The sequence below is a fragment of the Rana temporaria genome, chromosome 3 (genome assembly GCF_905171775.1).
Source record: "Rana temporaria chromosome 3, aRanTem1.1, whole genome shotgun sequence".
Classification (NCBI taxonomy): Eukaryota; Metazoa; Chordata; class Amphibia; order Anura; family Ranidae; genus Rana; species Rana temporaria.
Window position 1 is genome coordinate 484309171 of NC_053491.1, and position 16211 is coordinate 484325381.

The 16211-nt window shown below is 49.9% G+C and overlaps 1 protein-coding gene across 1 annotated transcript; it reads right to left on the reverse strand.

The window, feature by feature from the left end:
- Nucleotides 1-755: 755 nt before the first annotated feature.
- On the reverse strand, nt 756-12345 carry LOC120933713 (transmembrane protein 256 homolog). Its single transcript, XM_040347066.1, has 4 exons — nt 12247-12345; nt 6777-6814; nt 3845-3925; nt 756-1155 (listed from the first exon to the last, which is right to left on the reverse strand). The coding sequence occupies exons 1-4, from the start codon at nt 12329-12331 to the stop codon at nt 1012-1014; spliced, it is 348 nt and encodes a 115-aa protein (XP_040203000.1). The 5' UTR covers nt 12332-12345; the 3' UTR covers nt 756-1011.
- Nucleotides 12346-16211: the final 3866 nt, after the last annotated feature.

The following is a 16211-nucleotide window of genomic DNA, read 5'->3' on the forward strand; positions in this document are numbered from 1 at the left end:
AAAGCGACGCAGTGCCCAGTCGCAAAAAAAGTGGCCTGGTCTTTGGGCAGCCAAATGGTCCGGGGGGCTGAAGTGGTTTATCAGATTTGCACCTTTTGTTTGTATATTTCAATGATCACAATATATGATTTTTTTTTATGTATTCAAATCATAAAATTTTAACTGATTAAATTTCTATTTTTCTACATTTTTGGTTTCCTGTCCGACAAATCTTATTTTCCTTATTATGTGTTTCAAATTTTGGCAATTGATAGAAAATGTTAACAGTTTATTTTTTTTTATTTCCGAAAGCGTTCTTCATTTACAGAATCGCACCTGCCTAAAACTTCCGCAAAACAGCGTAGATGAAGTAAAACTCAACATTCCATATCAAAAGCCGTTCAGGCAAAAAAAATTGATTTATAATAAAAAAATACATTTCACAAATTATTCCACATAATATACAGAATATAAAACACGTGATTTGGAATTTGTAGCGGGATAATATATATATATATATATATATATACATATATATATATATATATATATATATATATATATATATATATATATTACAGTGGAACCTCGGGTTACGAGCATAATCCGTTGCAGGAAAATGCTCGTTATCCAAAGCACTCGCATATCAAAGCGAGTTTCCCCATAAAAGTCAATGGAAGCGAAGATAATTCGTTCAGCATTGACTTCTATTGCATGCAATACCGCAAGTGGCCAAAGGTGAGGGGGGGCGCCAGAGAGCCTTGGAAATACTTGGCTGAACTCAAAAACCCTTGCAAACACCGGGAACGAATTTCCGAATGGCTCCGAACCATTCCGAGTATCACCGGCGCCCTCCCCGCACCTCTGGCCAAATGCGGTACTGCACACCCCATTGGTTTGAAACACTGGCAAACCGAGTCAGGAGTTGTAAAAAAAAGAAAGTTGCTCATCTTTCAAATCGCTCGTTAACCAAGGTTTCACTGTATAATATATGAGTTTGGAGGGGGAGGGGGGAGAAGGATTGGTCAGAGATTAGAGGGCCATGGCCGCCCAGCCCAGTATGAGAAGAGTGCCTCCCAAAGGTGCCGCCTTGGTGAGAGTGGAGTCCCCGGTCAAGGCGTGGTAATAGAACGTCCCACAGAACAGAACCATCCCCGATGTCAGCAGAGATCCCGCCTGGAGGGGGTCAAACACACAGATGTATTGTCACTGTATAGAATACACAAATACTACAAACATCAGACACTAATACAGAGGGGTGGGGAGTTCCAGGGGTGAGAGGAGATCACAGACAGGTATAAGATGGGGAGTTCCAAACACTGGAATATCAGTTCTGAGTGGAATATCCTTTTAAATCAGGGCTCGACAAAATCCGGGCGCCCGGTCGCAATTGCCACAAGAAATTGTGACCTGGCGCCCGCCGGTAATTGAGGCCGCGGCTTTGCGGCCTTCACAGAAGGAAGCTTAGGCCTGCAGAAGGCCGCAAAGCCGCGGCCTCAATTACCAGCCGGCGCGGCGGGGGGGGTGGGGGCGCACGCAGACACAAGATCCTGTGTCTCCGTGCGCCCCCACCTCCCTCGCCGGTAATTGAGGCCGCGGCTTTGCGGCCTTCACAGAAGGAAGCTTAGGCCTGCAGAAGGCTGCAAAGCTGCGGCCTCAATTACCAGCCGGCGCGGCAGGGGAGCACGCAGACACAAGATCCTGTGTCTCCGTGCGCCCCCACCTCCCTCGCCGCGCCCGCCGGTAATTGAGGCCGCGGCTTTGTGGCCTTCTGCAGGCCTAAGCTTCCTTCTGTGATCTGGCGCATCTTGTGGTGACCGTTGGCATTACAAGTAAAACAGCAGTTCCGATGTGTTTTAATTAGAACCCCCAAACATTATATGTATTTTTTTATTCTAACACCCTAGAGATTAAAATGGCAGTCATTGCATACTTTCTGTCACACCCTATTTGCGCAGCGGTCTTACAAGCGCACTTTTTTTTGGGAAAAAATACACTTTTTTTTTATTAAAAAAATAAGACAACAGTAAAGTTAGCCCAATTTTTTTTTTTTATATTGTGAAAGATAATGTTACGCCGAGTAAATTGATACCCAACCTGTCACGCTTCAAAATTGCGCCCTGTTCGTGAAATGGCGACAAACTTTTACCCTTAAAAAAATTCTACAAGTTGCATGTTTTTAGTTACAGAGGAGGTCTAGGGATAGAATTATTGCTCTCGCTCTACCAATCGTGGCGATACCTCACGTGCGGTTTGAATACGGTTTACGTATGCGTTCGCTTCTGCGCGTGAGCTCGGCGGGACGGGGAGCGTTTTCTGGCTCCTAACTTTTTTTAGTTGGCTCCTAGATTCCAAGCAAATTTGTCAAACCCTGTTTTAAATTATTAAGCCACTTGAAAGGTTTTACCCCCCCCCCCCCCCTTCATGACTGGGGGGTGCAGAGAGAGGGATGTACCTGGCGGACCCGCCCCCTGGGAGGAGCTATACTGAGAAGTGTTTTAACAGTTGAAGTGCTGTTTTTTCTGCCTAGTCATCTCCTAAAAGGAAGGTAGATAACCCTAAGGTCAATTGCTGCTGTGTCCGTCCATGAACGGAAGAGAAAAAAATATTTATATTTGATTTTCTTTATTTTCCATAAAATTGTCATCTGTGATTGGCTAAAGCTAAGCACACGGTACGTGGTGCTGCGATTGGCCCACATACCATGTGATAGCTGTGGGCCAATCACAGCTTCAAAATAGCCAGCCATTAATGCCTGTTTGGCTTACATGTAATCACGACCGGTCATGGCGTTCACATGAGGAGCGGCCCGGGGGTACCGAGTGCCGTCATCCACTGTGGCCACCAGACACAGCGTTCACGGGATCGTGCCCCCCCAGTGCCACCGGTACGTGCCACGTGCAGTGCCTGTAGCTGCCGCCCGCTCTCAGTACTGTGGGCAGGTGGCAAGTGGGTAATAAAAACATAGGGCTAGATTCAGGTAGGGGCGCGCAATGTTACGGCGGCGCAGCGTATCGTATTTACGCTACCCAGGCGCAACTTACAGGAGCAAGTGCAGTATTCACAAAGCACTTGCTCCGTAAGTTGCGGCGGCGTAGCGTAAATGGGGCCGGCGTAAGCGCGCGTAATTCAAATGTGGATTATTAGCGTGAATGGTAATTCAAATGTGGAAGGGGGGGGGCGTGTTTTATGTAAATCTATGATGACCTGACGTGATCGACGTTTTGTACGGACGGTGCATGCGCCGTCCGTGTACATATCCCAGTGTGCATTGCTCCCAAGTACGGCGCAACGACGTATTGGTTTCGACGTGAACGTAAAATTACGTCCAGCCCTATTCGCGAACGACTTACGCAAACGACGTAAAAAAAATTCAAATTTCGAAGCGGGAACGACGTCCATACTTAACATTGCGTGCGCCACCTAATAGCAGGAGCAACGTTACGTCGAAAAAGCCTTACGCAAACGACGTAAAAAAATTCAAATTTCGATGCGGGAACGACGTCCATACTTAACATTGCGTGCGCCGCCTAATAGCAGGAGCAACGTTACGTCGAAAAAAGCCTTACGCAAACGACGTAAAAAACTACCGCCGGGCGCGCGTACGTTTGTGAATCGGCGTATCTAGGTAATTTGCATATTCTACGCCCGAAAACAACGGAAGCGCCACCTAGCGGCCAGCGTAATATTGCACACAATTATACGCCGCCGCATTCAAGTTGCGTCAGCGGAGGAAGCCTATTTTTTTTTAGACGTGTGTGCCTTGGAGAATCGGCGTAACGATACGATTTGAAATTACGGCGGCGTATCTGGAGATGCGTCGCCGTAAATGCTTGCTGAATCTAGCCCATTGTGGTTGACCTACCAGCAGAGGGCGCCTGCAGTGGGGCGCAGCCAATAGGGCCAGGCTGTGCAGGAAGTGGTACTGGTTCCCAGTTAGAAACAGCTGGAAGGAGACAGAAGAAGTATAAATGATCAGGAAATCCTCTTCTCTAATGTTATAAAATGATGACAGCAGAAATCAGCGGTAGTGTGGGTGACTCAATGAACCCCTCCCCCCCCCCTCTGCTGTATGTACATTGCAGGGAGTTTCAGAAACTTTGTTGCGGATTCCAAACCTCTTGTTATTCTGAAGAAATCGCTGTTTGTTTCTCTGTGTCCATGTGCGGAGTGAATGGGAGCGATTTTATCATTATCAATCAGCTGCTGCACTTGCAGGGCTCTAATGAGGAAAGTATACAAGTCGGAGGACGGGCTGGTTGGGTATCTCTAGCTTGTTGGATCTGCTACAGACTGGTATAAGACTCGGAGGAGGGGATGGAGGGGAGCTGATATCTCTCTGGATGTATGACAGGTGAGTATATGACTCGGAGGAGGGGACGGAGGGGAGCTGATATCTCATTAGATCTATGACAGGTGAGTATAAGATTTGGAGGAGGGGATGGAGGGGAGCTGATATCTCATTAGATGTATGGCAGGTGAGTATAAGACTCGGAGGAGGGGATGGAGGGGAGCTGATATCTCTATGGATGTATGGCAGGTGAGTATAAGACTCGGAGGAGGGGATGGAGGGGAGCTGATATGTCTCTGGATCTATGACAGGTGAGTATGACTCGGAGGAGGGGATGGAGGGGAGCTGATATCTTGCTGGATGTATGATAGGTGGGTTACAGACTCGGAGGAGGGGATGGAGGGAGATGATAGCTCTTCAGACATATGACCAGTGAGTAGAAGACTCAGAGGAGGGGATCTGATATCTCTCTGGATCTATGACAGGTGAGTATAAGACTCGGAGGAGGGGATGGAGGGGAGCTGATATCTCATTAGATGTATGACAGGTGAGTATAAGACACGGAGGAGGGGATGGAGGGGAGCTGATATCTCTCTGGATGTATGACATGTGAGTCTAAGACTCGGAGGAGGGGATGGAGGGGAGCTGATATCTCATTAGATGTATGGCAGGTGAGTATAAGACTCGGAGGAGGGGATGGAGGGGAGCTGATATGTCTCTGGATCTATGACAGGTGAGTATGACTCGGAGGAGGGGATGGAGGGAGATGATAGATCTTCAGACATATGACCGGTGAGTAGAAGACTCAGAGGAGGGGATCCGATATCTCTCTGGATGTATGACAGGTGAGTATAAGACTCGGAGGAGGGGATGGAGGGGAGCTGATATCTCTCTGGATGTATGACAGGTGAGTATAAGACTCAGAGGAGGGGATGGAGGGGAGCTGATATCTCTCTGGATGTATGATAGGTGGGTATGAGACTCGGAGGAGGGGATGGAGGGGAGCTGATAGCTCTCTGGATGTATGACAGGTGAGTATAAGACTCGGAGGAGGGGACAGAGGGGAGCTGATATCTCTCTGGATGTATGATAGGTGGGTTAAAGACTTGGAGGAGGGGATGAAGGGGAGCTGATATCTCATTAGATGTATGGCAGGTGAGTAGAAGACTCAGAGGAGGGGATCTGATATCTCTCTGGATCTATGACAGGTGAATATAAGACTCGAAGGAGGGGAGGGGAGCGGATATCTCTATGGATCTATGACAGGTGAGTATAAGACTCGGAGGAGGGGATGGAGGGGATCTGATATCTCATTAGATGTATGGCAGGTGAGTATAAGACTCAAAGGAGGGGAGGGGAGCGGATATCTCTATGGATCTATGACAGGTGAGTATAAGACTCGGAGGAGGGGATGGAGGAGAGCCGATATCTCATTAGATGTATGGCAGGTGAGTAGAAGACTCGGAGGAGGGGATAGAGGGGAGCTGATATCTCTCTGGATCTGACAGGTGAGTATAAGATTCGGAGGAGGGGACGGAGGGGAGCTGATATCTCATTAGATGTATGATAGGTGAGTATATGACTCGGAGGAGGGGACAGAGGGGAGCTGATATCTCTCTGGATGTATGATAGGTGGGTTAAAGACTCGGAGGAGGGGATGGAGGGGAGCTGATATCTCTCTGGATGTATGACAGGTGAGTATAAGACTCGGAGGAGGGGATGGAGGGGAGCTGATATCTCTCTGGATCTATGACAGGTGAGTATAAGACTCGGAGGAGGGGATGGGGGGGGGGGAGCTGATATCTCTCTGGATGTATGACAGGTGAGTATAAGACTCGGAGGAGGGAATGGAGGGGAGCTGATATCTCATTAGATGAATGACAGGTGAGTATAAAAGACTCGGAGGAGGGGACGGAGGGGAGCTGATATCTCTCTGGATGTATGACAGGTGAGTATATGACTCGGAGGAGGGGAGCTGATATCTCTCTAGATCTATGACAGGTGAGTATAAGACTTGGCGGAGGGGATGGGGGGGGGGGGAGCTGATATCTCTCTGGATGTATGACAGGTGAGTATAAGACGCGGAGGAGGGGAGCTGATATCTCTCTGGATGTATCACAGGTGAGTATAAGACTCGGAGGAGGGGATGGGGGGGGGGGAGCTGATATCTCTCTGGATGTATGACAGGTGAGTATAAGACGCGGAGGAGGGGAGCTGATATCTCATTGGATGTATGACATATGAGTATAAGACTCGGAGGAGGAGATGGAGGGGAGCCGATATCTCTCTGGATGTATGACAGGTGAGTATAAGACGCGGAGGAGGGGATCTGATATCTCTCTGGATGTATGACACATGAGTATAAGACTCGGAGGAGGGGATGGAGGGGAGCCTAATACAAGAGAAGTGCGCTAAAGTTTTGGTAACACTTTAATCTTACAATAATTTTCTGCCACAATTCTGCAGACAGGATTACAGAATGAAAACGGCATTGGGGACGCCTCACCTCTTTCAGGTATTCATCCCGGTTGCTGCTTCTGCATCCTGCAAGAGACACAAAGTGACATAAACTTCAGATGATGAACCAATACAAGGGACCGGGGGGGCAGTGAAGGGGTGAAGACACTTCGGGGTCTTTGGTGTGTATACAGTATATAACATCCGGAAAAGAGTTTGATTTACTAAGAGTCTGACATGGAAAGAACAGGAGAGCCTGGGGAAAAGAAGAATAGAAGAGTCCAAAAAGAATAGGAGAGTCTAGGCCGAGAAGAATGACCCCCAACAGACCCGTCATGGCTGACAATGACCGGGAAGAATGACCCCCAATAGACCCGTCATGGCTGATAATGACCGGGAAGAATGGCCTCCAATAGACCCGTCATGGCTGACAATGACCAAGAAGAATGGCCTCCAATAGACCCGTCATGGCTGACAATGACCGGGAAGAATGACCCCCAATAGACCGGTCATTGTCAGCCATGACGGGTCTATTGGGGGGTCATTCTTCCCGGTCATTGTCAGCCATGACGGGTCTATTGGGGGTCATTCTTCCCGGTCATTGTCAGCCATGACGGGTCTATTGGAGGCCATTCTTCTTGGTCATTGTCAGCCATGACGGGTCTATTGGAGGCCATTCTTCCCGGTCATTGTCAGCCATGTCGGGTCTATTGGAGGCCATTCTTCCCGGTCATTATCAGCCATGAAGAATGACAACCCAATAGACCCGTCATGGCTGACAATGGCCGAGAAGAATGACCCCCAATAGACCCGTCATGGCTGACAATGACCGGGAAGAATGACCCCCAATAGACCCGTCATGGCTGACAATGGCCGGGAAGAATGACCCCCAATAGACCCGTCATGGCTGACAATGGCCGGGAAGAATGACCCCCAATAGACCCGTCATGGCTGACAATGGCAGAGAAGAATGACCCCCAATAGATCCGTCATGGCTGACAATGACCGGGAAGAATGACCCTCAATAGACCCGTCATGGCTGACAATGACCGGGAAGAATGACCCCCAATAGACCCGTCATGGCTGACAATGGCCGGGAAGAATGACCCCCAATAGACCCGTCATGGCTGACAATGACCGGGAAGAATGACCCCAATAGACCCGTCATGGCTGACAATGGCCGGGAAGAATGACCCCCAATAGATCCGTCATGGCTGACAATGGCCGGGAAGAATGACCCCCAATAGACCCGTTATGGCTGACAATGACCGGGAAGAATGACCCCCAATAGACCCGTCATGGCTGACAATGGCCGGGAAGAATGACCCCCAATAGACCCATCATGGCTGACAATGACTGGGAAGAATGACCCCCAATAGACCCGTCATGGCTGACAATGGCCGGGAAGAATGACCCCCAATAGACCCGTCATGGCTGACAATGGCCGAGAAGAATGACCCCAACAGACCCGTCATGGCTGACAATGACCAGGAAGAATGACCCCCAATAGACCCGTCATGGCTGAAAATGGCCGGGAAGAATGACCACCAATAGTCCCGTCATGGCTGAAAATGGCCGGGAAGAATGACCCCCAATAGACCCGTCATGGCTGAAAATGGCCGGGAAGAATGACCCCCAATAGACCCGTCATGGCTGACAATGGCCGAGAAGAATGACCCCCAAAAGGCCCGTCATGGCTGACAATGACCGGGAAGAATGACCCCCAATAGACCCGTCATGGCTGACAATGACCGGGAAGAATGACCCCCAATAGACCCGTCATGGCTGAAAATGACCGGGAAGAATAACCCCCAATAGACATGTCATGGCTGACAATGACCGGGAAGAATAACCCCCAATAGACCCGTCATGGCTGACAATGACCAGGAAGAATGACCCCCAATAGACCCGTCATGGCTGACAATGGCCGAGAAGAATGACCCCCAATAGACCCGTCATGGCTGACAATGACCGGGAAGAATGACCCCCAATAGACCCGTCATGGCTGACAATGACCGGGAAGAATGACCCCCAATAGACCCGTCATGGCTGACAATGACCGGGAAGGATGACCCCCAATAGACCCGTCATGGCTGACAATGACCGGGAAGGATGACCCCCAATAGACCCGTCATGGCTGACAATGACCGGGAAGAATGACCCCCAATAGACCCGTCATGGCTGACAATGACCGGGAAGAATGACCCCCAATAGACCCGTCATGGCTGACAATGACCGGGAAGAATGACCCCCAATAGACCCGTCATGGCTGACAATGACCGGGAAGAATGACCTCCAATAGACCCTTCATGGCTGACAATGACCGGGAAGAATGACTCCCAATAGACCCGTCATGGCTGACAATGGCGGGAAGAATGACCCCCAATAGACCCGTCATGGCTGACAATGACCGGGAAGAATGACCTCCAATAGACCCGTCATGGCTGACAATGACCGGGAAGAATGACCCCCAATAGACCCGTCATGGCTGACAATTGCCCGGGAAGAATGACCCCCAATAGACCCGTCATGGCTGACAATGACCGGAAAGAATGACCCCCAATAGACCCGTCATGGCTGACAATGGCCGAGAAGAATGACCCCCAATAGACCCGTCATGGCTGACAATGGCTGGGAAGAATGACCTCCAATAGACCCGTCATGGCTGACAATGACCAGGAAGAATGACCCCCCAATAGACCCGTCATGGCTGACAATGACCGGGAAGTATGACCCCCAATAGACCCGTCATGGCTGACAATGGCCGGGAAGTATGACCCCCAATAGACCCGTCATGGCTGACAATGGCCGGGAAGAATGACCCCCAATAGACCTGTCATGGCTGACAATGACCGGGAAGAATGACCCCCCAATAGACCCGTCATGGCTGACAATGGCCGGGAAGAATGACCCCAATAGACCCGTCATGGCTGACAATGGCCGGGAAGAATGACCCCCCAATAGACCCATCATGGCTGACAATGGCCGGGAAGAATGACCCCCAATAGACCCGTCATGGCTGACAATGACCGGGAAGAATGACCCCCAATAGACCCGTCATGGCTGACAATGACCGGGAAGAATGACCCCCAATAGACCCGTCATGGCTGACAATGACCGGGAAGAATGACCCCCAATAGACCCGTCATGGCTGACAATGACCGGGAAGAATGACCTCCAATAGACCCGTCATGGCTGACAATGACCGGGAAGAATGACTCCCAATAGACCCGTCATGGCTGACAATGGCGGGAAGAATGACCCCCAATAGACCCGTCATGGCTGACAATGACCGGGAAGAATGACCTCCAATAGACCCGTCATGGCTGACAATGACCGGGAAGAATGACCCCCAATAGACCCGTCATGGCTGACAATTGCCCGGGAAGAATGACCCCCAATAGACCCATCATGGCTGACAATGACCGGGAAGAATGACCCCCAATAGACCCGTCATGGCTGACAATGACCGGAAAGAATGACCCCCAATAGACCTGTCATGGCTGACAATGACCAGGAAGAATGACCTCCAATAGACCCGTCATGGCTGACAATTACCGGGAAGAATGACCCCCAATAGACCCATCATGGCTGACAATGACCGGAAAGAATGACCCCCAATAGACCCGTCATGGCTGACAATGGCCGAGAAGAATGACCCCCAATAGACCCGTCATGGCTGACAATGGCTGGGAAGAATGACCTCCAATAGACCCGTCATGGCTGACAATGACCAGGAAGAATGACCCCCCAATAGACCCGTCATGGCTGACAATGACCGGGAAGTATGACCCCCAATAGACCCGTCATGGCTGACAATGGCCGGGAAGAATGACCCCCAATAGACCTGTCATGGCTGACAATGACCGGGAAGAATGACCCCCCAATAGACCCGTCATGGCTGACAATGGCCAATAAGAATGACCCCCAATAGACATGTCATGGCTGACAATGGCCGGGAAGAATGACCCCAATAGACCCGTCATGGCTGACAATGGCCGGGAAGAATGACCCCCAATAGACCCGTCATGGCTGACAATGACCGGAAAGAATGACCCCCAATAGACCCGTCATGGCTGACAATGGCCGAGAAGAATGACCCCCAATAGACCCGTCATGGCTGACAATGACCGGGAAGAATGACCCCCAATAGACCCGTCATGGCTGACAATGACCGGGAAGAATGACCCCCCAATAGACCCGTCATGGCTGACAATGGCCGAGAAGAATGACCCCCAATAGACCCATCATGGCTGACAATGGCCGGGAAGAATGACCCCCAATAGACCCGTCATGGCTGACAATGACCGGGAAGAATGACCCCCAATAGACCCGTCATGGCTGACAATGGCCGAGAAGAATGACCCCCAATAGACCCATCATGGCTGACAATGGCCGGGAAGAATGACCCCCAATAGACCCGTCATGGCTGACAATGACCGGGAAGAATGACCCCCAATAGACCCGTCATGGCTGACAATGACCGGGAAGAATGACCCCCAATAGACCTGTCATGGCTGACAATGACCGGGAAGAATGACCCCCAATAGACCCGTCATGGCTGACAATGACCGGGAAGAATGACCCCCCAATAGACCCGTCATGGCTGACAATGACCGGGAAGAATGACCCCCAATAGACCCGTTATGGCTGACAATGACCGGGAAGAATGACCCCAATAGACCCGTCATGGCTGACAAAGGCTGGGAAGAATGACCCCCAATAGACCCGTCATGGCTGATAATGACCGGGAAGAATGACCCCCAATAGACCCGTCATGTCTGACAATGACCGGGAAGAATGGCCTCCAATAGACCCGTCATGGCTGACAATGACTGGGAAGAATGACCCCCAATAGACCCGTCATGGCTGACAATGACCGGGAAGAATGACCCCTAATAGACCCGTCATGGCTGACAATGACCGGGAAGAATGACCCCCAATAGACCCGTCATGGCTGACAATGACCGGGAAGAATGACCCCCAATAGACCCGTCATGGCTGACAATGGTCCGGGAAGAATGACCTCCAATAGACCCGTCATGGCTGACAATGACCGGGAAGAATGACCCCCAATAGACCCGTCATGGCTGACAATGACCGGGAAGAATGACCCCCAATAGACCCATCATGGCTGACAATGGCCCGGGACATGGCACGGTTGGTCCGGCAGTAAAGGTAGTGCGCCTAGACCGTGTCCCCATTGGCCAGATTCCCTCTCCCTGTCACCTGGTGTCACCGCAATAAAAGGTGAACGGAAATCAAAACATTGCAAGGTGTCACCAGAACAAGAAAGGAGGAATCTTCTAATGGGGACACCAGTTCGGGGTAAACACAGATACTGTTTGGTATTTGGAGGACCTCCACCGTGTTGTCACTGTAAATTTGATGGCAGACATTTTTTTAAAGGCACAGTGCACAGAATAATATAAGAAGTTCCTATAACCCCTCACTCACCCCCTCTATATATACATAATGGGGTCACTGCCAGGCTCAGGACTCCCCCCCCTCTGTCTCACCATGGACTCTATAGGTTCCCAGACTGACAGCCAGGGCCCCTGACACAGCCCCGACCCTCCCCCACACTCTGCCCGACGCCGCCATCTTGCTACTCCAACCGCCCGGCCACGCCCACTCTCTCAGCCCCGCCCCCGAACAGGAATTCTCCTTCGGATGCGCAGAGGTGACGTAACTTGGTCGCGTAGGGAGCGTCATCCTGTTTCTGTCCTATTAGGTGAGGAGGACGCTGTTAGTATGCGAGTTGCTGCCGCCGCCATCTTGGATGTGGGTAACTGCCCTTCCGCGTACAATACTGCGCCGTCCCTGTATATGAGAGATGACAGTCGGTGTGTGGAGGAGGGGCGGTGTACGGTCACTCGGCATACACACGTTCCCGGTCTTACCTCCACACTCCACACTCTATAATTTGTTCTCATAGCCGTGTATGTGTGCCCCTCTCCCATAGCACATTTAATGGACGGGACACAGCCCCAATCAGGGCACAAGGGGGCGACAGCGAGGCTGGAGAGTCCATACCAGAGTGTCATTGGTTATAATGCTGTAGATGCCGGTATCCTAGCAACCAATGGCATTGTGTGACCTGTATCCTAGCAACCAATGGCACTGTGTGATCTGCATCCTAGCAACCAATGACACTGTGTGATTTATGTCATAGCAACCGATGACACCGTGTGACTTATGTCATAGCAACCAATGACATTGTGGGGCTTATGTCCTAGCAACCAATGACACTGTGTGACTTATGTCCTAGCAACCATTGGCACTGTGTGACTTATGTCCTAGCAACCATTGGCACTGTGTGACATATGTCCTAGCAACCATTGGCACTGTGTGACTTATGTCCTAGCAACCAATGACACTGTGTGACTTATGTCCTAGCAACCGATGACACTGTGACCTGCTTCCTAGCAACCAATGGCACTGTGGGAACTGCATCCTAGCAACCAATGACACGTGAGACTTATGTTCTAGCAACCAATGGCACTGTGTGACTTATGTCCTAGCAACCAATGGCACTGTGTGACTTATGCCCTAGCAACCAATGACACCGTGTGACTTATGCCCTAGCAACCAATGACACCGTGTGACTTATGTCCTAGCAACCGATGACACTGTGACCTGCTTCCTAGCAACCAATGGCACTGTGGGAACTGCATCCTAGCAACCAATGACACGTGAGACTTATGTTCTAGCAACCAATGACACTGTGTGACTTATGTCCTAGCAACCAATGGCACTGTGTGACTTATGTCCTAGCAACCAATGGCACTGTGAGACTTATGCCCTAGCAACCAATGGCACCGTGTGACTTATGTCCTAGCAACCAATGGCACTGTGTGACCTGTATCCTAGCAACCAATGGCACTGTGATCTGCATCCTAGCAACCATTGACACTGTGTGACTTATGTCTTAGCAACCGATGACACTGTGACCTGCTTCCTAGCAACCAATGGCACTGTGTGATCTGCAACTTATGTCCTAGCAACCAATGGCACTGTGTGACTTATGTCCTAGCAACCAATGGCACTGTGTGACATATGTCCTAGCAACCAATGACACCGTGTGACTTATGTCCTAGCAACCAATGACATTGTGTGACTTATGTCCTAGCAACCAACAACACTGTGTGACTTATGTCCTAGCAACCGATGACACCGTGTGACTTATGTCCTAGCAACAAACAACACTGTGTGACTTATGTCCTAGCAACCGATGACACTGTGTGACTTATGTCCTAGCAACCAATGACATTGTGTGACTTATGTCCTAGCAACCAACAACACTGTGTGACTTATGTCCTAGCAACCAATGACACTGTGACCTGCTTCCTAGCAACCAATGGCACTGTGTGACATATGTCCTAGCAACCAATGGCACTGTGTGACTTATGTCCTAGCAACCAATGACACTGTGTGACTTATGTCCTAGCAACCAATGGCTCTGTGTGACCTGCTTCCTAGCAACCAATGGCTCTGTGTGACCTGCATCCTAGCAACCAATGGCTCTGTGTGACCTGCATCCTAGCAACCAATGGCACTGTGTGACTTATGTCCTAACAACCAATAATACCGTGTGACCTATGTCCTAGCAACCAATGACACCGTGTGACCTGCATCCTAGCAACCAATGGCACTGTGTGACTTATGTCCTAGCAACCAATGACACTGTGTGACTTATGTCCTAGCAACCAATGACACTGTGTGACATATGTCCTAGCAACCAATGACACTGTGTGACTTATGTCCTAGCAACCAATGACACTGTGTGACTTATGTCCTAGCAACCAATGGCACTGTGTGACTTATGTCCTAGCAACCAATGGCACTGTGTGACCTGCATCCTAGCAACCAATGGCACTGTGTGACTTATGTCCTAGCAACCAATGGCACTGTGTGACTTATGTCCTAGCAACCAATGGCACTGTGTGACTTATGTCCTAACAACCAATGACACCGTGTGACTTATGTCCTAGCAACCGATGACACTGTGACCTGCTTCCTAGCAACCAATGGCACTGTGTGACTTATGTCCTAGCAACCAATGGCACTGTGTGACTTATGTCCTAACAACCAATGACACCGTGTGACTTATGTCCTAGCAACCGATGACACTGTGACCTGCTTCCTAGCAACCAATGGCACTGTGGGAACTGCATCCTAGCAACCGATGACACTGTGTGACTTATGTCCTAGCAACCAATGACACAGTGTGACATATGTCCTAGCAACCGATGACACCGTGTGACTTATGTCATAGCAACCAATGACATTGTGTGACTTATGTCCTAGCAACCAACAACACTGTGTGACTTATGTCCTAGCAACCAATGACACTGTGACCTGCTTCCTAGCAACCAATGGTACTGTGTGACATATGTCCTAGCAGCCAATGGCACTGTGTGACTTATGTCCTAGCAACCAATGACACTGTGTGACTTATGTCCTAGCAACCAATGGCTATGTGTGACCTGCTTCCTAGCAACCAATGGCTCTGTGTGACCTGCTTCCTAGCAACCAATGGCTCTGTGTGACCTGCTTCCTAGCAACCAATGGCTCTGTGTGACATATATCCTAGCAACCAATGACACTGTGTGACTTATGTCCTAGCAACCGATGACACCGTGTGACTTATGTCATAGCAACCAATGACATTGTGTGACTTATGTCCTAGCAACCAACAACACTGTGTGACTTATGTCCTAGCAACCAATGACACTGTGACCTGCTTCCTAGCAACCAATGGTACTGTGTGACATATGTCCTAGCAGCCAATGGCACTGTGTGACTTATGTCCTAGCAACCAATGACACTGTGTGACTTATGTCCTAGCAACCAATGGCTCTGTGTGACCTGCATCCTAGCAACCAATGGCTCTGTGTGACCTGCAACCTAGCAACCAATGGCACTGTGTGACTTATGTCCTAGCAACCAATGGCTCTGTGTGACCTGCTTCCTAGCAACCAATGGCTCTGTGTGACCTGCATCCTAGCAACCAATGGCTCTGTGTGACCTGCATCCTAGCAACCAATGGCACTGTGTGACTTATGTCCTAGCAACCAATGACACTGTGTGACTTATGTCCTAGCAACCAATGACACTGTGTGACTTATGTCCTAGCAACCAATGGCACTGTGTGACTTATGTCCTAGCAACCAATGACACTGTGTGACATTTGTCCTAGCAACCGATGACACTGTGTGACATATGTCCTAGCAACCAATGACACTGTGTGACATATGTCCTAGCAACCAATGGCACTGTGTGACATATGTCCTAGCAACCAATGACACTGTGTGACATATGTCCTAGCAACCAATGGCACTGTGTGACTTATGTCCTAGCAACCAATGGCACTGTGTGACTTATGTCCTAGCAACCAATGACACTGTGTGACATATGTCCTAGCAACCAATGGCACTGTGTGACTTATGTCCTAGCAACCAATGGCACTGTGTGACATATG